The sequence below is a fragment of the Pempheris klunzingeri genome, chromosome 5, assembly GCF_042242105.1.
Source record: "Pempheris klunzingeri isolate RE-2024b chromosome 5, fPemKlu1.hap1, whole genome shotgun sequence".
Taxonomy (NCBI): domain Eukaryota; kingdom Metazoa; phylum Chordata; class Actinopteri; order Acropomatiformes; family Pempheridae; genus Pempheris; species Pempheris klunzingeri.
In genome coordinates, this window is record NC_092016.1 from 6,975,516 (window position 1) to 7,003,086 (window position 27,571).

General features: G+C 40.4%; 1 protein-coding gene across 1 annotated transcript in view; it reads left to right on the forward strand.

Annotated features, from left to right (window-relative positions):
• LOC139200878 (calcium-dependent secretion activator 2-like) overlaps positions 1–27,571 on the forward strand; it is a 109,296-nt gene that overhangs the window by 43,965 nt on the left and 37,760 nt on the right. The window contains exons 10-15 of the mRNA XM_070830024.1: positions 4,207–4,343; positions 10,459–10,646; positions 20,331–20,432; positions 22,771–22,834; positions 23,971–24,094; positions 25,022–25,122. Coding sequence (XP_070686125.1) covers positions 4,207–4,343; positions 10,459–10,646; positions 20,331–20,432; positions 22,771–22,834; positions 23,971–24,094; positions 25,022–25,122 — 716 coding nt within the window. The remainder of the gene's footprint in view (positions 1–4,206; positions 4,344–10,458; positions 10,647–20,330; positions 20,433–22,770; positions 22,835–23,970; positions 24,095–25,021; positions 25,123–27,571) is intronic.

Sequence of the window (27,571 nt, forward strand, 5' to 3'; positions counted from 1 at the left end):
CACACCTCCAGATTTCTTATTTTCTTTTAAACTGTAGCCACCGGCCCCAACCAGCACTGACTTAAGTGACATCACTTGAGGCGATTAGTCAGATTTTGCTCATCTCCCTGTGGAGCCACAAAAGACAATATATAACTTTTTTTTCACACACAGTAGTATTCCCCAACACCTGTAAATACTTTTGAGGTGTGGACACACACACACACACACACACACACACACAATGTTTTCTGACACAGCAGGAGAAATAATTATTCAGAAAAAGAGTCTAAAAACATAATGATGTAGTAAATCAGTGCTTTTGAGGTCAGAGGTCACATATCAGCTGGAGTCCACCTCCAGTACTGTGGCGTTTACAGTACTAGTTCTACTAGTACTTGTTTTTCCAGCATCTAATCAGAATATGATGTTCAGCTCTAGGGAGAAAATGGACTTTCTTTTTTTATGTTTCTTTTTTCTTCATCTTTCAGAACAGCCTCCTGATGGGAGGTGGAGGAGGTGTGCGGTGCTTAAGGGTCACCCATAATGCTGTACACTCAACAAAGATGTTTACATGTATCTCTGCAGAAATGTAATTCCAGTTTAAGGTTAAAGTTTCATTGTTGGTGGCGGGGTCCACCACTACAGCATTTCTCACTGATGAGAAGCAGTTTGAACAATTCAAAGTGAAGAAACCTGCAGACAGTCTGGACTAAACACACCATCTGTGCCAAGAGCAGTGACATCCATCCATATTTTCTGTCACGCACGCGACCCCCCTTTAACACCCCCCTCTGCAGATAATAGCTGAAAGTTGGACTCGACATGGATCAACATCACTCCTCCGCTTTCTGTCCCCCAATCAATACAACCCCTCCTCCCCCCTCCGCTTATCATCAGCACTAATCTATATCTCTTTGTCTCGTTTTCTTTAGAGTCGCCTCCTTCACTCCCTCTTTTTTTCCAAATTACATTAAGGACAATCCCTTGTTTTGGAGGTAGCGAATGTAAAATGACCTACATCGGAATTAGACAGAGGGAAAGCAGGCCACAGGGCAGCTAGAGTCAGAAGAAAAGAAGTGAGGAAGAAAAGGAGAGGAGCGTCGATTGGAAGTTGATTGTGGAGATTTCACTTTTGCTGTCTTTTTTTTCTTTTGAACAAAAGCGACAAAGAAAAGAGGGAGGAGGGGGGGGTGAAACACAAATGTCTAAGAGTCCTTGCGGGCTTCTCTGCAACCACACAAAAACAAAATGGCAGCGTTAATAAAAAAGCGATCACTAATGCTCGTCTCAGACACGAGGCCGCGGGCATCGCAGGCGTGGAAACAGCGCCGGCATTCTTCAGCAAGCCTTGGTCTTTTGTGGGGCCATGTGTCACACTCAGAAACTTCCCATCCCGAAATGTACTCCCCAATAAAGGCAGAATGGAGAGTGTTAGGCTTTTCATTTGGCTGGGCCATTAACAGGACGACCTGAAAGGACTGGAAATGAACCTAGGTTTGCTCAGGCTGGACGCCCTGCGCCTCTTCTGCTTCTTTTATTTTTCCTTTTTATTTTGTTTATTCTTCTCTCGCTGACCCCGAAGCCTCGTTATCATCTGCTGCTCCAGGCGCTGCACGGCCGAGCTGCAAGAAGAGCTCAAAATATCTGTGTAAAAATACTTCATGAGTAGTCACTCCAGTTATTACTGAAAGTCTGGTGATATTCTACATTTTCTAGAATATCAACAAATCCAATGAAGACCAACAATAAATACTTTAGTGAGAAGATTATGGTGTTTTTATGCAAAAGCCTGATGTATCGTTTTCCCAAACAAATGCACCATTTCCTCCCGTTTCAGTACTGCAACACTTGACAGAAATGACAATGACCCATTGTTTTAGGAAGTTAGCCTTTTTAAACTGAGGCTATATATTTGCGAGCTGTTTTTTAAGATCTTCGGTTGGAACCAAAGGGTTTGGAGCTGAGAGCCACAGGGGGTGTGAGGCACCAACCGTTGGGCACCTTTGTTGCACATTATTCCTCATTTCTGCTGTTAATAATGAAGATATAACATGCCCAAAATGCTTTCAAAGGAGTTTGATCTCTGTGATCTCTTGATATTACACTGGCGCAGGTCACATGATGACACCTGTGCAAATTGCTTTTGCTGTTGAAGACTTTGAAATGCATTTGAGAGCATGAAAAGCTGGGAAACTGACTCTGAGAGTTTAGATAATTTTGATACAATACTGTTGCCAAAGGTCAAGAATGAACTTCCACGCTCAGATCATATTGTTTGTGTTCCTGACTTGATGATTCAGTCCAGCCAGTTTATTTAATTGCACCAGGATACTCCACTCAGTGTTAATGCTGCTTTCCAGAGACTCCTTGGTGCGCTTATTAACAAACAAATGTTTCTAAGCATTTCAAACTCTTGGAAAGCACAGACTTCCGGCAATGGGCCAATTATCCGCTATTAATTGTTTGTCCATGAATTGGATGTGGATCCGCTCCAACTTTTAAAGGGTTTTTCCTTGGGCAATGCTACACCCTTTCACCAAGTTTCATGAAAATTAGGCCAATAGGATTTCCATAATCCTGCTCACAAACAGACAAAAGGCCCATAATAAACAGTAAGGAGTTCTCTATGGTTTAGAAGGACAACTTGAAGGACAGATTTGAAGACGACTGTTAACATAGGTACTTTAATTCTGTCGACTATGTCATCAGTTGCAGTTAGGTTTTCTTCATGCAGCTCTGTAGAAATATCTTGCTTTATCCTCGTGTGTATAGTAAATGAAGCCTGATCTCCTGCTGCAGCTGATCAGTGATGTGTTGCTGTCTGCTCTGTTTCTGGCTGATCTTCGAATCCGTGAGTCACTTCCAGTGTTTTCCTCACATGTCGGCCATGTTGGCGAGTGTTTTGTGTCAGCTGAGAGTGCTGACAGCTTCACAGAGGATCTGTAGCCAACCGAGGTGGGAACCATTAGCCACAGCGCTGAGAACTGACACTGCCAATGTAGTCTAGTCTTCTGTTTGTGTGTGTTTTCACTTCAGTTAACGGTTGAGCTCAAAAGGAGGCGTGAATGATTGTTAATCTGAAAGTATTTATATATCACCTTTTATAACTAACGGGATCATGCAGAGAAGTCTGTGCAGTCATTCATCAATGCGAGTCCATTGTATGTTTGACATTGATGTGGATGACTCCATTTTTACTTTTTTCTTTTGTTCTTCCTGTTCTTTCTTTCTTGCTGTCTTTGGTGCGTTCTCACTTCTAACACTGCGTAACAGAAAACTCACCTGGTTTGGATCTGCATGACATATCATTAGATATAGTGCCAGTTTACTTGATTTAGGGCACTATAGCACATGCCTTGAATGTGTCTCCAAAATACAGGAACAGATGAGGAAAGTCAGAGGAGGTCCATCCCAGTTTTTAATAATAACTGTAGTAAATTATTTGTTTGTTAAAATCTGATCTGTCAGACTGGTGAACAGAGGATGTGTGGGAGATAATTCATGGTCAGTGTCATCCAATTATCCTAAAATCAAGCATTTTAGCAAAAAGTTATGTGCAGAGTAGAACTAGAAGAAGCAATTGGTTTTATATATTTCTTTTTGCAGAGCCAGAGACTTTGTAAGAACTTTAATAGCATTATTTTCAACATTTCAATACCTACCCATTTATGAATGTTAATTTTGTCAAATTAGTTTAACTGATCTCAGTTTTATGGTAAATTCACAGACCTTTTAGACAGAATTTTGTTTTTATCATTGAATTTATCCACCTGAATTTTAAAACTTACATTTTTTATAGTTCTTCATGTATGGATTCATCGAGAATAAAGGATAGGTTCAATCTTTTAAAGTCTGTTTTAAAACAATATAGACTTGCTATAATTGCTCCTCCTCTTCTTCACACTGGCTCTGAAAGTGATTTCAGTGTCAACTGATGGAGGACAGGAGGAAGAACTGCAGTAACCACCATCACTTTAGATGTAGGGACATGTGAGTGCTGTTTTGAGACATGAACCTATCCTGTCAGGTTAAGGTGGTGGATGAGTGTTTATGGCACTAAGACCTTCATGCTGGTCACAGCTCATGTCCAATCACAGCTGATGTTGGCTGTGTTTTACCCATTACGCCAGCCTCTCTCTAAAGGTTAAAGTTAAGTGGGCCTCAACCATAACACATTAATGCATAATTGTTTAAAAATGCCCCTTTTCTGTGTTCCCTGATCAGGTCTAGATCCATCTCAGCGTCAGGGGGTGGAGGAACTGATCTCTGCAGTTCCATGTCGCTTCGACCATGCAGCTCTATTCACCATTTTACAGAAACACACTCTACAGCACCGCATGAACGACTCCTTCTCCTGCCTGGTATGTCGGCATACGCACAACATCTGACACATCCACTGCACATCAGATATCTGCTTTCGATCAAACTGAAGTTGTTGACGTTTGAGTATCATAAGGTGGTGTTCTCCTTTCTTATATCTCTCACACATCTTCTCACATTAACTTGTCAGTTCTTGAGAAACGTGAAATGTAAACTGCGTCATGTTCTTAAAATAACTGACATCGCTAAAGAAACTGAGTCAGGTAAAGAATGACAAAAGCACTCCTGATGAAACTAAAACAGACAGTTTGAAGATGTGAGGTGTGTGTGTGTGTGTGAGATAGAGAGTGTGTGTGTGTGTGTGTGCATGCACGTGTGTGTGAGATAGAGGGTGTGTGTGATAGCCTGGGGTTTCTCTCACACTGAAGGGATAAACGCTCTAATCAATACTTTCCAAATAGGAACATGACCCTCATAGACAACTGCTGGGCTGACTCAATGGAGGGGGAAGAGAGGAGGGGGTCAATCTTAAATAAGTGAGTGGAGGGGGGGTGGGGGCTGAGGTGAAATGAGATGAGGGTTTTTGTGCTGCGTGCAACTAAGCAAAAATCATGAAGCTCAAACTGTGTAGTTGTATCTTTTACTTGTTCAGTTTGACAATATAAATAGAAAAATCACAGAGGAAGTCGCACAAAATACTGTCACTCAAGACCTTGACAAGAGCAGTGTCAGTGGTGTGGTATGATTGAAATCCTGGCTGGAAAATACTAAAGCAATTATTTAATTATTTATTTATTTAGCAATTATGCATTCAGTTTTTGTGTGTGTGTGTGTGTGTGTGTGTGTGCGTGTGCGTGTGTGTGTGTGTGTGTGTGTAAACTGAAAAACTGATATTGATAGAAAAGTTTGAACTGCAGATTAATTCCATACCCGATATGTTATGATCCATTAACGTTAGGCACAATAGGATGTTTCTGTTATCTTTACCACAGCATTGGTAGTTGCTTCATAGGTGTCCTTAATATTGGCGGTGTGCATCACATTGCCCGCACTGATGGAGATGCACATCCCTAGTAGGATCTAGTCCGGCTAAAAGGCAGCACAGACGTTCTTTCTTCAAATCTACCAAGTAATACCAATGATTAAATCTTCCATTCTTCCTTGACATTTTCATTCAGGTTTTCATAGTTTGCACCATAGTGCAGTACCTGTGACAGTGAGTCCTTTATAACATAATGTGGACCTTCATCACACTGAACTCTCCACCTTAGCATAAACTAAGATCTCAGATAGAGTCCACTCATTCTGACATGTGTTGCGTTGTGTTCTCACCTTTTAAAAGCAGCAGAATGATGAGATGTTCAGCAGAGTGACATCTGTGCTTCTTTCATTTCTCTACCTGCCTCACCAGGACTCCTTCCAACTCTGCAATTAGACCAATCCTTTCACACCGCCCCTCCAGCTCTTCTCTCCTTAGCCTTTTGTGAAAACTCAAGGGCTTTGTATTCCAGCCTGAGCCCCTTTTCACCAAACACTCTGAGAAAAGGCCAGTGCCTCGGCGTGGGGGACATCTGTTGAGAAGTGGCTTGGATTCATGTCATAGACGGGGTCATATTTTATTCACAAAGAGCTGAACCCAACAACAACAACAGTAATTAGGCAGAAATTTGGTTTGTAACTGGGACCCAGAGTCCTGCTAACGGGATCAGTGTAGTTCCCACTCACGATTGAAGGGTTAAATCCCCCAGTGAAGCTGCTGGAGCATTGAGTTCCAGCTGAAATGGGTTTCTGCCATGACTCCATCCATGTAGGTGGCACCTACAAAGGGAAAGGATATTCTTGAATTAGCTTAAACCATTATACAGTATCACTTAGAACTTTGTTGCAAGAACTTTTTCACCTAAAGAAAAAAAAAACAGAAAGTTGGTCTTTGTATCTCACACTGCAGATATTTAATTGGTGCGCAAACAAAATCTTCGACCCAAAATGAATTCGGCCTAATGCAGCATTTAGACCAAAAATAGCTCTTCATGAAAAAATGCATGGAGCTGCTTTGGTGTGGGCATGTTGTTTCAGGTAAAAGACAGATGGGATGATAAAATATGATACAGGAGGTCCAGTTTGAGTCTCATTATCTTTGAGTTTAGAGGTTTATGACTCACTCAAACACTGCACAGAAGTTTATAACACTATGAAATAGGATTTTGATGACGAATGTTAAACCAGGTTAAACTGTGGGGAAAAAGGCTGCATTCTTTTTCTGCAGTTCTAATGTTGGTCTGAAAATGACATTTGTGTACCTAAAAAATCGTGGTGGTCTTCTCATGCAGAAAATATCATCTGTGCAACAATCGGTGGATTCCTGAACACAAGAGGTTGTCATTATTGTTTTTTATCAGCAAACAAATCACGGTGGTTCCTTTACAAAGGTCACTTTGTCCAATGCATTCTGTTGTGGCAAACATGTTGGCAAACAGTCATTACATTGGCATATTTGTCACTACCCAGTAAATATGAGTATAATATGGGTAATAAGTCCAATATTCACTCTACTTTTAGCTCTGGTTTGGTCTCCATTAACTCCTTAGAAAAACGTCTCTTTAGCTGCTAGATGTTCCACTTTCCTCACTGATAAACCTGATTTATTTGATTAAAACAGCTGCCTGCTGCTGCGTGCAGGAAACACGAAAACCGAGACAAATAGGAAATGGGCCATAACACCCAAACTTAGGAGCGAAATGAAATTCTGGTGGTCCAACATTTATTCATTTATACCACTAAAACGTTTCTGATTTGTCGGCCAACAACGTTATGTACAAATCATATACAGTACTTGTACAACTCATAGTCCAAGGCAAACGTTTAACCATCAGAGCTCGAGATATATTAACCTGCAGGTAACCATCGCAACAGTGCTGATTCTCCAGCACTGTTAGCAGTTGGCTCACTGGCTAAACTAACCAGAGTAAAAGATCAAACCGGCTACGAAGAACATTCTCCCCTCTGCCTTACAAGTTACATTGCTGAGGTTTATTGAGGACCCTTGTTGCCAATCTCTGTCTCTTTTTCATAGAAATGACTACATTGTCCCAGTGTTGGTCCTGCTAACTATATGGTCAGATGCTGAGGATCAAGGATCAACTTTAGGATGTTATTGTCAGTGATGGTGGAACCATGTTTTCTGACATCGTGTTAAATGCTGACAAACTGCCCTGTAAAGGCACATGACAGAAAAGATACTAAATTAGAACTCAATTACAGCTGCAGCTAATTATCATAGTTATTATTGCTTAAACTGATCAATCAATTGAATGTCACATAATCACAGTTTCCAAGAGTCCACAATGATGTCATCTAATGTCTTGTTTTGTCTCACCAACAGTCCAAAAATGGTCCACTGATTTCTGGGATATTTTTATACATTTCTGAATAAATGAGTTGCCTCTATGCACTTGAAAATAGGATATTCTACTGTGGAGGCCTCAGTTATGTAAATCTGACGTAGTGACAACTATCTGACTGTTAGGGTCACAATCATTTTTTGACAAAAACCGAGAGCCCCTGAGGTAAAACCTGAATAACCCTCAGCATTATAGTCCCTCAGCTTCCTGTCAGGCGTCCGTAGTCAAGTGAGGAACCACAAACTGAGTTGGTTGTTGCTTTAGAGCCACGCACTGCTTTCACTTTTTTGGGTCATGGCGTTCCTCAGAGGGAGGCGGCGGACACTGTCTCTCTGACATGGAGACGTGCAGCCGCGGCTGATGGAGCTAACGAGGCAGTCGGCTCGTTAGCCGCTAATTGAGCGGTAAGCGCCAAGACTGGAGTTCGCCATCTGTTTGTCACAGAGGAACATCTTGTCGCTTCACGCCCGTCGACAGGCCCCTCTCTCTCTCTGTGGTGTGATATTAATAGCTCGAGCTCACAGACAGACAGAAAAATGAAGAAAGAAACTGAAGAAAACGACAAACAAACTGAGGACTGGAGGGAAGGGGGAGGAGGGGGGCGACACTAAAAGGCCTGCAGACGAGGAATCTGCCAGGCCCAGTTAACCCTGACAGGAAGCAGGAGGCATGTCAGCTAGAGTCTAAATAAAATACTGGAAATAATGTGTCTAATTTCAAGTCCTTAAATGATCTTTGAGAAATGATTTGTGTGGTTTTAACTGTATTAGAGTGCCTCTAGTTTCATTTTCTCATTTGTCAAAAGATGAAATTTTACTTCAACAGCAATGACATGAACGCTCATAAGAAACAAGAATAACAGATGTCTGTGAACATTATGAGATACACTTCCAAGGTCACAGACCTTCAACAAATGCTTTTTTTTTTCATAACCATAATGTGCACATAGTTACAGTGTTCTAAAAACATAATGCAGGATTTGCATAACTGTCAAATATCAATGTTGCAATATGGTTGAAAAACACCTGCATGGAAACACCAATTATTTAAAAACAGCTGAAATCTATATTAAATTATCTCCGTTGTGCTTTACTCATTTTAATTCTCACTTTTGTCTTTTGCAAGATTAGCACTTATCATCGGTCACTTGTGAACATCAGCACCAAAACCAAATCATTGATTATTTGCTTCTCTTGGTAAAAACTTCAGCCTAAAAAGGTTGTTAAAATGAGCGAGATTCAAATTCATGTGGAGACACACTTTGATTTATCAGCTGATTAATTTAAATGTGAGTATTGAACCATAAATGTGAATTACAAAAGCATCAAGATATGAATAAGAAAGTTAAGATGCTGTTATTGTTCATTTAAAATAGACATGTGTCACACCAGAGTGGTATTTACTAATGATATATTTACTTATGTTTAAGGTACCTCTTTATGGTCCGTTTTAACATGTAAAGTTATGAATCAGTATCTGAAATTGAAATATTAAGTCATGACATTTCTGCAACAATTTTTTAACCCAAAATCTCCAAAACAGATAAAAATAAAGAAGAGCTTCCACTTTGTGTGAGACTTTTTTTCTTTCATCTTTCAAACGGCCCATAATCTGCTACAGAAACAAACTGCTCTGAAGGTGACATGAAACAGTTTCTGTGCTGCTCATCTTCTGTCCTGAGTCACCTGTCGCCTGGCAGGAGGAGTGAAGCAGCCATGAGGAAGAGTGTGTGTGTGCGTGCCCGGGTGTGCGTGCCCGTGTGTGTGTGTGTGTGGCGTCATCTTGGTGGAGGTGCTAATTTGTTAATGTTCCTTCCGTGAGGAATCTTAATTAACGTTGTAAGTTTCATGCCTAATTTAGTGATTACTTGCAGGATGAATGAACTAATGAACATCTCAGGATGTTCCAGTCGTTCCACACCTTTCTGTTTTTTTCTTTTTTTACTCTAGCAGAGAATAGTTGAAGGCTCAACCTTTACACTTCAATGTTTAATTGTTGTAAAGTATTGATAGTATTTTTATTGAATCAAAAGGTGTTCAGTGTGGGTTCGTGTCTGTTTACGTCTCCCATGGTAACAGGAAGCTGTGAGGGAGGAATCTTGGTTATTCAGGTGTGAGTGGAGATTGTACCAAACCGCTGTTTACCAGGTAGCTTAGTTTTTGCTTTATTGGTTCTCCAATAATCTGATACTGTGATGATTCCTTAGTCCTCATGGGTAGATCAATGACCTTTTCAGCTTTTTTCAGTTTAGAGATGACAGTTTTTTGCCACAGGTTGTGCTGAACAACATCAATGATTTTTTTTTTTAAATTGTTCCACTTAGCCATGACAGAACGCACAATACTAGAACCCTGAAATCAAACACAGCTAAATGGAATTCACCCAATGTTGATTTTGTTATTTATAACTGTCCTTTCCCAACTGTGGCATGGCAGTTTGGAAAAAATCCTTTTGGTTTCAGATACTCCGCTGACAATCAGGGTGCTGTTGGTGGTACCAAAGGTGTTTGCGTTGAGAAGTTGCTTAGTTGGGTTCATCTTCCTAAATGTTTAATTTGAAACTAAAAGCTCATTTTTATGGCCCACTGTTACAACCTGAGTAGGAAATTGTTGTTGAATTATTCTAAATTAAAAGATAAAATTGCAGACTGGATCTGGGGCTGTAATGCAGCCTCTAGAGTACGCTAGCAGGACTTCAGACTGCTCTTCTAGTTATATGTTGTGTAACAGATCTGATGTGTGTTTTCTGTCTTCAGGGTTGGTTCAGTCCCGGCCAGGTGTTCGTTCTGGATGAGTACTGCGCTCGGTATGGTGTGCGAGGTTGTCACCGTCACCTGAGCTACCTGAAGGATTTGATGGAATATTCAGAGAACAACGCACTGGTTGACCCCACATTACTGCACTACAGCTACGCCTTCTGCGCCTCCCACGTCCATGGAAACAGGTACATCAACCGACACTGACTCAATACAATGATGATGGCCGTGCTGCACAGGTGGCACAGGGTAAAGGTCCCATCCAACCCGGCCGAGACTAAAAGGTGTGGCTCCAAGGAGAAGGGCTTGGAATTGGTAATTTGTGTTGGTGGGAAGCCAGGGAACAGTGTAGAGGAAATTCTACATCTCAAATTTGGAGGAAAAAAATTGATAATCTAGAAAATAGATACATTAAGAAATTTTACTGCGCAGAATATCTGTCTGTTTCCTATTTTAGCCGACTTCTGGTAGTCTCCATGTCAGCTTCAACAAAAAGTCAGACTAATAAAGTTATTGCACTGCTTATATATTAATAACTGGATATCCATTGTATTACATTTTAAATTGAGTCTTCACTGTACACAGTAGCACAGTAATGATACCACTTCAGTGGACCTGTGGGGGAAAAAACTGTCAAATCTAAACAATATACTTTCAGAGTAAAATAGATTTACAGAATAGATAGTAACTTTCACTTTATTTTATATTTATAACATAGTATTTTAAAAATGAACAGTACTGTATGTACTTTACGTATAAAGCAACAACTATCGCAGAGCAGTTCTGTGAACAGACTGTAATTTGACCTTGACATTTATTCTGTATATCTTCACTGAGCACAGATGCTCTTTTTCAGCCATACACAGGCTGAATCCAAATGTCCGAACGTCCTCACACTCACAACTCCATTTGTGGGAAGTAATCATGAAGTCTGGACTGCCGAATGCTTTCCAAAATCACATTTCATCAAATTGAATCAAGATGCCCTGAGTGCACTTCATGTAGACTTCCATAGAATCTACTCAAGGTGCCGATTTCAACAGACTTTGTTCAAGAATTGTACCCTATGTCCTTCATTTCTGTGTAGTGATATATATATATATATATATATATATATATATATATATATATATATATATATATATAAAGAATGACATCTATATGGCTTTGTCATTTGGGCATAAACAAATGTCCTTTATGGGCAGTTGCTGAAAGAACTGGTTTTCTTGAACGGTGTCTTAAGGGCAGTTCAGCTGTGGTCACCTTCAGCCAGTGAACTGCCCAAATATGAGCAGCAGCAGCAGTGTCTTTTAGCCACTTGTTGGCATCAGCATCGCTCCAGCAGTTCAGTTCTCCACTTCACTCCCAGCAGCCCCTGCTTGACTCTCCGGCTGGTAATTGCTGATATCTGTGCTTTCTGTCTTTGTGGACTCATTTAGTCAATTAGAGAGTGTAATGATTAGCTTCTCCAGCAAATCACCAGATATAAACTGGATGGGGGTGGGGTTACTGGAATTGGCTTTTTGTCAGTTGGAGCTCTAATTTGAATAATTGATGCCCATTCAGGGCTCCTGGAGCTGCCTGAGTGGGTGTGGATGGGAAAAGAAGGTTTTGGATGGCTGGCAGGCTTGGAGGTGGAAAAAAACAAACTTAATTACAGAACTCAAGTTTTCCCTGGAGGGCTGCTCGAAGAGACGAAACTACATCAGGAAGCAGAGAGGACAAAGGGAGATGTGACAGAATGATCAACGGGAGAGTACTTGACTAATACTTCAAGGCAATATATTCACAGTGTATCAGACTGTGCTTTTCTTAAGAAAACTCTCAGTTCTGACTGAGAGAAATGTGTTGGACCTTGACTGAAGATGTAAATAGTTTCTTGATTTATGAAAGCCTCCCACAGATGAGGTCAGATTTTCAAGGTTCTTTGGAGACACCTCTAACCCTTTGTGGTCTAAGATTTGTCGATTTTTGACTATTGAAATTTTTTTTCAATTATTATGTAATTTAACACCTAAACCCTACCTTTTTCATGGTTGCATTCTCTTTCTTAATGCACAGCTTTCCAAAGCCTATTCACAGGTTAAATTAATTAAATTATCTCTTCTTTGTGTGATGAAAGATTTTATTCATAACTGTAATTTTCTTAATCAAAATCATTTTTGCTCCACTTCTGTTCACTATGCTTAAACACTTTTCAGATCCCTTTTCTATGTTTTATGGATGATCATTTACTCTGAGATGAGGCTATTTTTCTTTTCACAATGTTCAGACTCAAAATAGCTTCTAAAATGGACCTTTATTATGCAAGATATGCTTACCCTTGATGTCCACTGATTGTGGCAGCATCAGGTTGAACACTCAAGCTGTGTGTTCTTGAGCAGATGCATTTTAATTTTGTTTAGAGTAGTTGCACCAGCATTTTCCATGTTTTACAGCAGGTTGATTTTTTTGCAACAAATTTCTGTTCTTATGTTACTGGTTTTAATGACTGTGCACTGCAAGCCATCTTATCTTTATTTTGTGTCTGAAAGAAAAGCTGGCATTCCATACCCTGCTTTTATTCATCATTGTGGCAGCTGACTAAACTCACCTCAACTGGCTCCTTCGATGTGAATGAGCAGTAGCTCTACTGTGAGCTCCCTTCAGATGTCTGAGCTCCTTACCCTATCTCTAAGGGTGAGCCCAGCCAACAACTCACTCCCAAACCAAATGAACCAGGGCCCACACATTCGACTGCAAATCATCCCTGTGCGCCCTAAAACAATGTTAAATATTAATATCATATCACTTGTCAGCATTTAATTGCAGGTACGGATAGCTATCTGATACCAAAAACAAGTGCCAAGATGCAATCATGTTGTTAAAACCAATTGACCCACGGTGGTTTATGACGCAACTTATCCATTATTTAAAGAAATACATTTGTCTCTCCAAGCTGAATAATCGTTTCTTCGCCCAAGTGTAACTGCGTCAGTAAGGTGATCTGTGGAAGTATCCACTTTGTGTGTCTGGTTCCTGTGACGTCTCTCTTGTGAAGTGGCACTGATGTTACATGTATGTAAATTAACGTGTTCATCTGGATTAGAGAAATGATGAGCGGCAGTAGCGCTTTAATGACCTTCTAAGTTAAGACATTAAGTCATTAAGTATTTTGTGCAGCAGGTTTGACGGACCAACTAAGCCTGAGCAGGTGAAGGAGCTGTGACACTTTGATTCATCCTGTACTGGTCTGAGTGGGTCTGATGAGACGGGTGCATTTGAACTGGGATCAGGGTTAAAGGAGCATTACCAGAGCCAGGGGGCTCCGCTCGCCTCCCTCTCACCTGTCACGTCCGATCTTCTCCTCGCCGAACCATCCACACCACAGTGACACTGGATGTGACAGGAGCTTTTACCTCCCCCAACCCTTCACAGAACGACCCCTCATCTCTGCAGAGGTAATGGGGGATGAGGAAGGTGACACACATGATCACCTGCCACTCAGCTTAATCTCCTTTCCACACCTCTTAAGGTGAAGTGGCGTCCACCCCCGGTACCCTGCCATGCCGCTTGGCGAGCTTGACTCATGACGACTCTTGTCAACTGACATTAGACGCAAACAGCTAGAGGGTTCGGTCGATCCCGCAGGCGGATATGGTACTTATCATTTACACTTGAGCCACATTGAGTGTAAACACACAAGCCTGAGTCTACCGACCCCACTCCTCTCCCCGCCCCCCCTAGGATCCAGCGCAGCACTGACAGCAGCCTCGCCTCCAACGCGCTCGCTTCATTTAGCAGCAACAATGTGTCTGAACCCCGACAAGCTGTCGCATCGCTCCCCACTCCGCCATGTGAGCCCAAGCATGAACACACATCTGACTGGATTTAATGGCATCGTAAGGAAAGCTACCAACCCAAACACCACACCGTGTTGTGTTTTTACGTGTTTGTTTCTGGCTTCCAGCCAACTTGTTCCTCATCCTATTTGTTTTCTGCAGTAATTCGATTCAGAGGAAGTGGAGGGTGTGAGTGACATTTGGGGGAAGATTGAGTTTCACATATCGTTTGAAAGCTCTTGATGAGCTCTTTGTGATGATCAGAGAAAAATATTCCAGCTTCCAACACACTGAATTCATTTGTGTTACCACCTTCACCCCATAAAGAAAAGAGTTTTCTGTGCTTTGTGTTCATTTCTTCTTTCTGGAGTTTTGATTGAAATGCAGCACTGGAAAAAAGTCTGCTGAAATGATGCATTCATGTGCAGACTTATTGATCGGACAAATGACTTCTCCGTCAGTTGTTTTAAATGAATCAATTCATTGTCACTTGTGATCAAAAGTTGGTGGATTCAAAGCATCTTAAGACAAAAAGTGTATGTTTTTTTTCTCATTTTGGGCTTGGAGTTTCCCTGCAGCACCTAAACAACCTGACAATCACCCCTGAGGGCAAATAGATTATTCTCACGTGGGAAACTCTGCATTTGCAGTCATTTTAACAATTTTGATGTAAAGAGACGGCAGTAATGTCACAGATGAAAATCTCTGGTTACAGGGTCTGAATCTTAATTTTTCAAAAATATACTCATAGGAAAGGGAGACAGAAAATGCATCAGCAACTGTTCAGGTAATCAACTAATCATTTGAGTCGCTTTTTTAAGCAAAAGTGCCAAACGTGTTCATTTCTTTATCTTATAGTATTGTAAGAGGAATATTTTAAGATGTTACGTTGGAAAATAAAATACCGCTTTTTACTGTTTTCTGACTTTTTTGGCAGTTAATTCGGAAAACAAGCTGCAGATTATTCAGTGATTTGAAAAATAGCTGCAGCCATGGTCATTGTGTTAGATCTCTGTTTCAATTCATTCATCATGAATGTTGCACTGAAGAAAATGTTGTCATTGTTTATATTTGTATTGTGTAAATTCCTGTTGTGTGTTTTGTGTGAATGTTGCTTGTTCTCAGGTCTGTCTTGTAAAAGAGATCTTAATCTCAATGAGACTGCCTGACATAATAACGTTTTAATAATTCAATAACTGAATATGTAATAAATTGCAGTGTAGACAGTATGCAGAATCTTTCATCTCTAAAAGACCCTTTGATGTCTTTTAAAAAAAATAAGCAATAATTGAAGGTTTTTCCCTCTAAAAACAGAGAACGTTCTGCTGTTTTTACACTGAACTTGTAGTGTAACAAGTGACATGGGAGCTGCAAAACTGCTCAGTCAGTCTTATTTTCTACCACCTCACTGCATGAGGAAACTAATTGTTTGATGAAGATTACAGCTCATTACAACTTGGACTACAGAACAGCTGGCATTAACTGTGAGTGCTTGGAGCCTCAGGCTATCCATCCCTCCCTCCATCTATCTATCCATCCAAAGAAGACTCTGACCACAGTCACATCTTCATTTGTCCGTGCAGGGGCCCAGAGTCCAGCGAGGCCCTTGGCTGTTCCAACATGAAAGCAAGCTTTTCTTGCCTTTACGTGGGTGAGCACACATGCTCCTCTCGACAACTCTGCTTTATGTTCCCTCAGGATTAACTGGTGCTTGTTAAATAGAAGTTGTTGGAAGTGGAGGGGACGTGATGAGGGGGTGCGGGTGGTGTTAGTAATGAATTGACAGATTTGGGGAACAACAGGGTTTAGAAGTTGTGCTAACAAGTGCTGTTGTGCAGAGAAAGCTGCCTCTCATTACAGAACAAATTGAGTAGAGTGGAGCTGAAGAGAGGCGCTGATGTTCTCACACAATACACGACCAATTCCTGTTGTCATCCAGCTCCTCGTCTACAACCTCCACCCTAAAAAACACCAACATCCTCTGAGGAAATATTCCTGTTTAGACTGAAAAACTCTGTGGCTTATAGTTGTTTACCAAAAGCAAAATTTCTTGTAAATGTAAATTATTATACTTTTATCTCAATTAAACCTGTTATGAAATATATTATTCATGCTCAATTAGTTATGCTTTTAATATCATTTTATATTTCAACTCTTGTGGTTTTATTTTATGTCATATATTTATTTTATGTAATTAAGTTTTGTGTAATTTTATCTTTTATTTTATATAGTTTTACTTTACACATAATTTGACATATATCTTCTGTTTGTTTTAATTTGTATTTTATTTTGATTTGTTTTGTTTTATTTAATTGTATTATATTTCAATTTCATACTTCATGTAATGTAATTTTCTGTAGAGTAATTTAGTTAATAATTAGATTTCATATATTTTAGATCTTGTATGTAATTTAATATTTTTATTTCATGTGACTGCGATTTATATTTTATGTTATTGTGTTATTTTATCTACTGTCATTACATTAGAATTTCTAGCATTTTATGTATTTTATTTTCATTCCTGTGTGGGATTTCATGACACCTATACTGTAGTGCTACATATACAGAAATGTCTGTCTCAGTTTTATTTTCTAATTATTAGATTATATTTATTATAAGGCTGTGTTATTAGTTCATACTTCTGTAATTTTCTCTCTGCTGTTGCTTATATATATATAATACTGTAAAATAGATAGTTATTCTCACTTATTCACTTTCCTGGTCATATAGTTATTTTCATAATCATAATTTACAGGAAGTTAATCATTGGCTATTGAATATCCTCATATCACTTGGTTCCCTCTCTGCTGAGCATCAGATTCGCTGCTGCTGTGTGTTTCTTGTCACATTTTTATTTTCAACTTTGGAGAGTCAGGAACACGCCATGAGGAGCTCAGCAGTTGTTGGTACTCGAGACAAGGCGGTCAGGGGCTGAACCAGCGAAGGCTTTTATAAGAACAACTCATTAACAGACAACCTCCTCGCTTCTTCCCTCCAGCGACCGCGAGTGCCGTTTGGAGAGGGTGCTTTTCTCTTTCAGCTGCACAGAGAAAGCCCAGAAAGTCAAGGCTGGTCGCTCTGGGTACTGATTGCATTTTTCCCCTTTTTTGCCAGAGTGCCTATTCAGACGAAGGCAAGAAGGGAATGAAAGCTTTACAGACATTAATGAAGCGCTCAACTAACAGTTTTTTCTTTGTCGACTCTCCTCCTGCTGGCCGGATGAGTTGTGGAGGAGAAAGAGGAGCCTGAGCAGCTCTCTGTTTGATTGGTTGACTTTGAGGTCAGCGTTGAGAGTTTGACTGCTTTATCGGTTAGTTTGGTGAAAACAAGCCAGTCAAACTTGTCAGAGCAAATAAGAAACCAAAGACAGTAAAGCAGCCTGAGCTGTTTTCTAAGCCTTCACATTTTGTTCAAGGCACAAGGTACAAGGGCCATTTATTGTCATTCTACAACACAGGGTTGCACAATGAGATTCTGCTACTTAAAATAACTGTTTTCATGGATTTTTACGGATAAGTTTAGCAGTCTTACAGCATGAGGAAAGAAGCTGAGCGGAGTCTAGTGTTGCATTGGTGAAAATTTCTGTATCTCTTGCCAGACGGCAGCAGGATGAGTAGGCTGTTGCTGGGGTGGGTATGGACTGTTAATGTCCTTTGGGACATTGCGCAGGCAAGTCACCTCAGTAGATGAGCACCACTGATGTTCTGAGCTGTTTTAATTACCCACAGCTAAGCCTTCCTGTCCTGACCTGTGCACATCCCATATGCCAGTTTGTGATGTTTAAAGTCAGGATGCTGTCTATTGCTCCTCAGGAAAAGTTGGCAAGAACATGGAATTGGACTTTTGCTATCTTAAGGTTTCCTTAACGTGGACATAATATGCAAACACACTTTGAATGCCTTTTCAACAAAATATTTCTTTCTGAAATCATTGATCTGCTTCTTGGTTTTGCTGACATTGAGTAGGAGGTTGTTCTCTGCAATCCACTATGCAAATTTGTTGATTTCATCCCAGTATGAATTTTCATGCCTTGACGTAGGTGGGAACACTCTCCTGTGTCATCCAGTCATATGTTAAAGATGTAAGTGATGATGTCTGCGAGCTGGTTGACGCGTGTTCTCAGCACACATACGATGATGTTATCAGGCCCAGCAGCTTTACTCATGTTCACTCTCAGCAGGGTTTTCCTTACAGCCACTGTGGATGCTGGTTGTGGTTGGGCCTCTTCAGGTGGGACAGACTTTTACATGTGAGTCGTCGAGTTCAATGTGAGCGTAGAATGTGTGAAGTTTACCTGGTAGCATGGCCTTGCACATCATGGGGCTGCTTCTGCTTTTGTTGCCCATGATGTTCTGAATCACCTGCCACATACTGTATCTTTGGTGTTGATGGTGTTGAGACTCTGGCTTTCAGGCTCTGGCAGCTTTGTATGATTCCTTGTCACCTGACCGATAAGCAGCTTTTTTGACTCTGGATGGGGCCCTCATCTCTCCAGTCATCCAGACTTTCTGGGTTGGGGAATCATTTCATTCTATTCTGCTGATTGGCGGCATCTTCAAACACGTGCCAGTCTCTGCATTCAAAACAGTACTTTAGAGCTGCTGTAGTTTCATCTTTCAACACTTTAACTGATGCAGGCTCTTACATGTTCTTGGGTCCTTACATGGTATTTTAATTAGGAAGTCTTTATAAAGTGGAGTTTCTGTTGAGTGCATATCGAAGGTTCAGTCTCCAGAGTTCATGTTTCATATTTCAAATTCTAAAATAGTGAAAAAGACCCATCATTTAGCTCAACTAAGGAGAGAACCAGCCCTTTATTTGAAACAGACTTGTGTTTATGTTTTACATAATCCCTCTATTTCCACATAGGCTTGTAAAAAACATTGGCTGGTAATTGCAGATGTTTGCGGAGGTTTTTTTGTAGCAGAGTGAATAGTGAATAATGTTTCCTCATTTACACAGGATTCATCACATTCCAGTTGTTCCACATCTTCGTCACACTTCAAATGTCTACTAGTAACGGTGCTGCCACTTCATTTTGCAGTGGCAGTTGAGTAGCATCGCTATTTTCAAAATCATGCGACATTTCCAGCAGCATTTCTTCTGTTTTTTTTCTACCACGTAGCAATGTAGCATGACCAACACTATACTGATGTATTTTAGTTTCTCTTGAGAATTAAAAGCTCCACAACCCGCACAGATTTACCAGCTTCACCTCCTCACCTTTTGATTCAGGAGGGAATCAAGCAGCGGGTTAGTTTGACAGTGCAGAGCAGAGAGAGGACAAGACCGACAGCCTGCCTGTCTTGAAGGAAGGAGCCGCTCTGGAGAGCTGGTCAGCAGGGTGGGAGCTGGTTGTGGAGCCGATCTCACCTCCATATTCTCTTGGTCTCCTAGTGCAGATGGGGCCAACCAGTCAGACACTAGAGAGCCAAAAATAGCTGTAGCACTTGAAAAAAAACCACATCTCATCATTCACATATTATACACGCTACAATTACCTTTCAGTCATTTAACCAACTCAACAGAGAAAGCGAGAGAGAGAGCATGTTGACAGAGGGTAAGAGGTAAAATTACAACTGAATTTTATCTGGCTATCGTGTACTGTGGTGTACTGAGAGTGTGCCACTCACCTACCATTGCAATGGACTGGAGCCTCTGACAACTAGAATGCTTGTTTTTGAAGTATTGTATTGGCTGTACTTATTTAATACCACATGCAGCACTTCTTATCAACATTTTGTATCGAAACTTCTTGACTAGTGAATATTAGAAGAAGGAAAACAGCAGCACTTTCCTCATCCGCTCTACAGACTTGATCAGAGAAGCAGCATTATAGTAAATAGTACATTCACAGCTGCATTTGATGGACGAGAAAATGGATCCAGTAAAGATAGTGGGGAGTCGACTGATGTGTTTAATGCTGTGGAAGTGAACATAACATTCCCGCCATTATTTGGTCATCCTTAAAACTACTTTATACCCTTTGCATGCAGCCAAGACATAAAGATCAAAGTCAGCTGACTGTGTGTTTTTTTTCTGTCTTGTCAGGCCTGATGGGATGGGGACGGTGACCGTGGAGGAAAAAGAGCAATTCGAGGCCATCAGGAGTCGACTCTTGGCTCTGCTAGAGAACCAGATCACACATTTTAGGTATGAACCTACCTTCTCATCTGAATCACAAAAATATTGTGCAAGTCAGTTTTCATTCATATCTGCACTGCACAGAAATCATCCATTATCTATAGCGCTCATCCATCAGGGTCATCATTTATTTCAGTTTATGAAAAAAAAAAGAAGAGATAATGCCAAATAATGAACAGGAAAAAATGAACTCTACATGAGCCTGAGATGGTGGTAACTGTGGACAATATCTTCTTTTTCTTCCTCTGCTCCTGCTTCTTCTTCATTATCATCTGAAATGGACAAATTACCATCCCAAATTGGCTCTTCGTCAAGTACAGAGGAGTGAAACATTTGATTGCTCTTTGTCCTTTTCTTTATGACTGCATGGAGTGTTACCAGTAGAGGGAAACAGGGAGAAGAAATAGCGTTTTTTTATTTTACTGCTTTACCTCAGTACAATAATGTTACATTGCCAATTAATAATGCAGACTGTAATGGATTATACACAGCTCAAGAATGTTATTTTAGTCTACTCATAGATTTTGATATTTGAAAGGAAGGGGAGACTGAATTAAACTGAAATAATATACCAGCATTTTTTGTTAAATGGTGAGCTGTGGTGTGAAGGGAAAACCACTGGTATGCTCCTATAACTCCATCATAATGAACCCAGGCAGTCTGGGTATTTTTAGCCCCATCAGCAGACCACAACAGGTGCAGGACATGCGTCGACAGCAGCTGATGAGACCTCCCTGCATCTGCGTGCTGCTATTCAGCGGCGCTGCCGCCGTGTGAACACATTGTGAGCGCGGTGTGAAAGCGACAGCCCCAAGACCTTGAGCAACACTCGTCTGAATGGACCTGTGCCATTAACTGTCCCGAAACCCAGCTCTTTAAACCCTTCACGCCTGAGAGGGGCCCTCCATCTGGCCCCAGAGAGGAGCGGAGGGGCTGGTCAGGGCTGTGGAGGGGGGTCGATCAGCGGGAGTCATTACTAACTCACCTCAACAAGAGGATAATGCTGGTAAACAATGGCCGAGACAATGCCGGGATTATGCTAATGTCCCCCAGACAAGAGTAGGATTTCCACAGTTTAGTTTAGATTAAAGCTGAGCTCAGCCACTAAAGATTCATTTAAGGTTATACATTTTACAGCTGCTCCTCTTTACTGCCTCTAATGATTATTATTGTATCTTACACAGGAAGGAGATTATCCAAAGATTACGTAATCACTGCTTGGTTTCATCTTTGTTTTTCTTCACCCATACTTAAAACTATCCCCAACTAATGATAGGCTGAATATAGTTGAACTTTTTTTTAGGGGGTCAGTTTTTTTAGTGTCATGTTCCTAACACACCAACTATACACCATATCGCCGATAGTATACGGACACCTGAACAGTGCATCCACATGTGATGGCTCAACATGTGATTTCAAGAGCCTGGACATTAATCTGCTGCTTTGTTTCAATCTTTCCATTAGATCAGAGCAGTTTCTGTCTCTTCCAAAATCTATTTGGTAAAACAAAATGGTAGAATTTAAACGTTGTAGATGGACCACTTGCACAGGTTTGACCTACATGCCTGTGTCAGGCTGAGAGGGTCATTGCTGATTACATTCTTCAAAATGTCTTCAGTCAGATATGCACCTGAAAAACACTCTAATTACTTGTGACTTTTTGTGAATCTGTTACACAAATGCATTTGTGTTACATACATGCTTTTTTCCACTGACTTTCAGTTCAATCTGATTTATTTTGTCATGAAATGTTTTCTTAAGTGTCACATTAATTCATATATCATAATTGTTCATATAACATAGATGTTTTACTTTTCTGTCAGAAGCCTGACCTTTAAACCTTTTAACACCTTACATTAATCAAAAACACGCTCTTAAATGGATTTTCCTTTTTCTTTTAAGTGAACATCATGAACTTGTGACTTTAAGTATGAACAGAGTCTTCAAGCAAAGTCCTGCTTGATGATATTTTTAAAAACCCACATTTTTGTTGTTTCTTTCAGTCATATCAGTGTGAAGGAACAGAACATCTGCTTGTAGGTTTTTGTCCAATAAATGGCTGACCTGAATGACCACGTGCCTTTGTTTATTTAGTTCTGTTCAGTTGTCAATTAACAACGTGAAACCTCCCTGAACCGCCTCGTCTGTGCTCAGACGGAGCTGGAGGTGAGAAAAGCTTCCTTCATCAGTGTAATTAGATGAAAGGAGGCAGCCATCTGTTGACGCTGACTGACGTCTTTCTGCCGCTGCTTCCATCTTCCTATTCTTTTCCCCCTCCTTTTTTTCCACGCATTTGTCCTTGAGATTGTTTCTAAATGTGATGACTGCCCACATTTTGCATCTGCAGGTACTGCTTTCCCTTTGGACGACCAGATGGGGCCCTGAAGGCAACGCTCTCCTTGCAGGAGCGGGTATAGGAACACATTTAGATACTTGTGCATTTCAGATATGTCCCTGTAACATTTTCTGTGTTGATAAAATCTTTATCAACTTTATTTTTATGACACTCAGAGCCTTAAATTAGAAATTATGATGTTGTTCTGACAGTTGCAGTTTACATTAAACAAATGAAGCTATAAGCAATGCAGAAAATAGCACGTCTTTTTATGTATAGGCTTCACGTGTATAGGTAATAATAGGTAACTGAGCTATTAAGGTTGTGTATGTCGTTATATGATTCACAAAATCATATAGCTTAAATCTTATGATGTCATTTACCAATAATTTATCTGCATCAGACACTGGCACGCCACTCGCATGGATAAACAAGAAATATAGGCATAATTTAAACTTGTAGAGGCAGACAGTTAGTTTGAGCCATGTGACTGCCCTATCCAATCACATGGTTTCATAATGCTAATATAAGCACATCACATCTTGCATTTATTGGGCAGTATTGCGCACACACAGCGATGATGCAAAGGGGGCTGTGGGCACGTCCATTGAAAACATGGAATTTATCTTTTACTGTCCAATCCACCCTTCAACTTAACTGCCTGTGTGCCTGTGTGGATGACCTTATCTCTGTGATGCCAGTGGTGGACGAATTGTTCATATACTTCACGTGAAAAGAAATAAGACCACAGTGTAAAAATACAAGTAAAAGTCTTGCTTTGAGAATGAATGCACATCTAAAAGTATGAACGTCAAAATGTCCTTTCCGAAGTAAAAGTGCATTTTATCCATAATGACCCATTTCAAAGTGTTAAATTCCTGAAAGACATTTTTTGTTATGTTTTTCAAGTTATAATGTGCAATAAGAAAAAAAAATGCAGGTATTCAGGGGCTCCTCTGTTAGTTTTTACAACTTTAACATTATTATTTGGACTTCACATAAATCTCAGCCAAAGTCCAAATCCTAACCACGAGTGATTATCCACAATAAATGAAAATACCTGTGTGGGTATTCAAGGCCCTTGAACTATAATAATGCATCATATTTTATAAGTTGATCATGTTTTTATGTGTGAAATCAATGTAACTATTGCAGTGGAGTAAAGGTACCTATAACTGTTACCATAATTGTGCTATCTTTGTGCTGTTTCAGGTTTTGATGAAGGACATCACTACGCCTGTTCCTCCAGAGGAGATGAAGAAGCTGGTGCAGAAGTGTCTGGAAAAAGCAGCTCGAATCAACTACAGTCAGCTGATTGAATACGCTCAGATCAAGGGTACCTGCTGCTTCCTCTGCTGTAGACAAAGAAAAAGGCCTTCACACCACATTAAAGATGAATTAGAGAAGGAGAAGAGTGCAGAGGTCAGAGGTGTACGTTACCACAATGTCCCTGGTTTGAGTCCAAAGTGGGGCCCTTATTACATGTCACCCCGTGTCTCCATCATGATAATAGAAACACATGAATGTTACTGCTTTTATGGACAAATTATGAGACAATGGGCACCTGGGCACAGACGTGTGGTAGACAACGTAACGACAACAGACAACAGTGTGTTTGACTATAGTGACATTTAAAATGGTCCCAGAGAAGGTTTGCAATGACACAAAGTCCTTCTTGACTGCCACACAGCCCCTGACCCTCACTGGGCAGCTTATGTCATCTTTTTGCAAAAGCTCAGTTCTCCCCAAACACACTGAAACACCAAGTAGCTTTCCGACTACAGAGGTAGTCTATGGAGGTACTATGGAGGAGGTCTTGGCAAAGCTGAGTGGTTGGGCTCACTATTTTAGTGTGGATGGAGAGAAAAAAAGATGTGTTCACAAATATAACTAGCTTAATGTGGACGTACTCTGACATTGACATTAGTGATGTTTCTCTCAGGTACTTTTGGTTCAAAAACTGCAGCTGAATATCAGTTCACACTGGAAAGAATGAGAAGCTGTGTGACTCCTGTCCACAGCTTCCTGCCTCACTGACTCCTCTGCACAGATATTATTACAGCACAGCCCACTGTACAAAATAGTCCAAGAAACTATCAAAGGAAACCTACGATGCAGCTGAACGATGGTTTAATGGGGCAGCAAACCGTCAGCTTAGGTTTATGGGAAATGTAGTCATGTTTGTGAATGAACATTCCTGCATATTAATTTGGTGTTTTTATTTCTATCCTGGATGTTTCCTGCTTTCCTGCTGGACCTTCAGTGGATGCTCAGGCAGCTCCAGAAAAAAGACTAGAGGACATGATGCGACTAGGAGAGCTCTGCATCGAGGTGCTGCAGCAGAATGACGAACATCACTCAGAGGTATTTTATTTATTTTTACCTGCGCAGGTTGTTTCAGGACAGCTCTGCCTGACGCTGGTTTTGTGGTTTTCTGATTTTGTTTTATTGTTTTACACCCAAACCTAGAAAAGAACATATACTACTTTGCAAAGAAAATGTGTAACTGAAAGCATTTCTTAAAGGTATCTCAAGAATGATCGTTTTTTTATTTTTATTCCAACTTCAAAATCTGATCAGATACTGATAGCAGTCAATGTTGTACTAAACTTATAGAGAAACAACTCTTAACAAAAACAATTGTTAGTTTTGGAGGTTAAGATAGGGTACTTCATTATTCCCAAGTGGGAATTTGCAGATTAAAGTGATGAAACAACTGACAGATTTATTATTATTATACAAATTATTTAGTCTAATACTGTGTCTAAGATAATTTTGATAACTGATTAATGTTGTAAAAACAGTTAAGAAATACAAACATACAAAAGCACCACCGCTGACAATAACTGCACTGTTAACTTTCTTTTACAGCACTACTTTTTTTAACCCAATAGTATTTTTTCCAGTATATATTTTTACATCTTATGACAAGAGGCAAACTTGATTTGAGTCTGAGACCCCGAAACTAAACCATCTATCCAATAAAAGTAAATGCTCTCAGACTAATCGTGGTAGAATAACTTTTCTATGACTCAGTGAGTAGCTGACTGGCTTAACAAAAGAAGTTTTGTTGTTTGTCTGTCTTGCTTGTGTGTGATTTATTAAAGGAACAGTTTCACTCTGACACTTTTTTTTCTCCTAAGTGACAATGGCGGAGACGCCACAAGTCTTTTGATCATTTCATTAACGCTCTTGATCACTTTTCCCAGCACTGTCCATTTTCTTCCTTTGCGTGTTGGCAGCGACCACACATAAGTGCCAGATGACACGGCAAGTGGTGGCGCCGCATTAACATCTGCAGCAGAGACATGATGAAAACAACGCCCACGGCCCATATGCATGTGCCGTTTATATGCCACGGTTTAAAACGGATCAATCATAGGTGTTGAGACATGGCAGTTTGATCAGCCCCAAGTGGCAGCATGGCGCTCAGGCATCTGTCTCTGAGCTATTAATAACATGCCGCGCTCTGCCGCTGCCATGGCGACCGGTGGATTTCTGCTCTGAGCTTCAGATGTGATGTTAACGACAAATTAGAGGCTTTTTATCAGAGTTTTTTTTTTTTTGTCAGAGCCACAAGCTGTCATGGCTTAAATTTAGAGATGAATCATAATTGTTTACCGTGTTAATGTCAACAACGTTCTGCCTCCATCTTTGGCATCTCCGGTGAAATATCGAGACTTTATGATGTATTTGTTGTCCATTTTGAAAGTTTAACTCCAGGACACAAGATGCCTCAAACTGTATGTGCACTTTAAGCCTCAAGCACATCACACTGGTGTGACATACTGGAACACGACTGGCTTTGGAGTCTTAAACTCTGAGTTAAGGGAAGAACAGAGAAACTTTCCCTGTTCAGCGGATAAATGTGAAAACAGTCTTCTAGTGTCAAACTTTGCAGCATTACAGCCAAGCGAAGGAGCAAGAAGAAAAACCTTAATGCTTTTATCACTAACAAAGAATCTTGTGACAAACAAAATAAAAGGCCAACTAAAGGAGACAAATCTTACACGTAAACACGCAACATATGAAATTGAGGGTCAAAAGGATTTAATAATCATTCAGGGTGTCAAGGGTTTTATGCCACACATCTGCAAAGAATGAATAAATATTTGATTTGCATGCCACTCGTGTAAATGTTTGGTAGAATCAGACATTAACTGTGCTAAAGTGCAGCAGTCCACAGCCCGGGGACTGGGACTCCTTCCAGGGAACCACTGCAGACCCCTCATTTAGAATTTCAAAAGAAAATCACATTGAACTTGTTATTATTTATCTGACTGTATGTGCTTTCTGTTTCTCTTTTTTTGTATTCCACCGTGGGAAGGGAAGAGAGGTAAGTTTGTTGTATGAATGCTTCGGTCATCCTGCGCTCATGTTTTCGTTGTTTACTGCTGGTTTGTTGGATCCTGTTCTCCATGTGTCGTTGCCACATTCTTAAAAGTACATTTAATCTTACAGAATCATTGGATCTCCTGTTTCTGAGAATGTCCTCTTTAGTTATATTATACTGTAAGTGATTATATGAGAGTATAACCAAGGCTTATTATTGCTGCTATGTCAGAAGAAAATCAGACACATGCAGCCATTTCTGTGTTTCTTTGATGTTTTGGATAATTATTGTTGGACATTTAGTCGTAACTCTTGGGCAGTCCTCTGTCCTCTGCGCCACCTGCTCAATTTTTAAGTTGTATTGCTACCTACATGCTCATTGGAGTTCTTTGCCATGTGAGTGACCTTGTAGATACTTGAAACTTGCAGATAACATAAGAAAAGGAACAAAAAAATAGTTGATTGCAACAATACCACACAA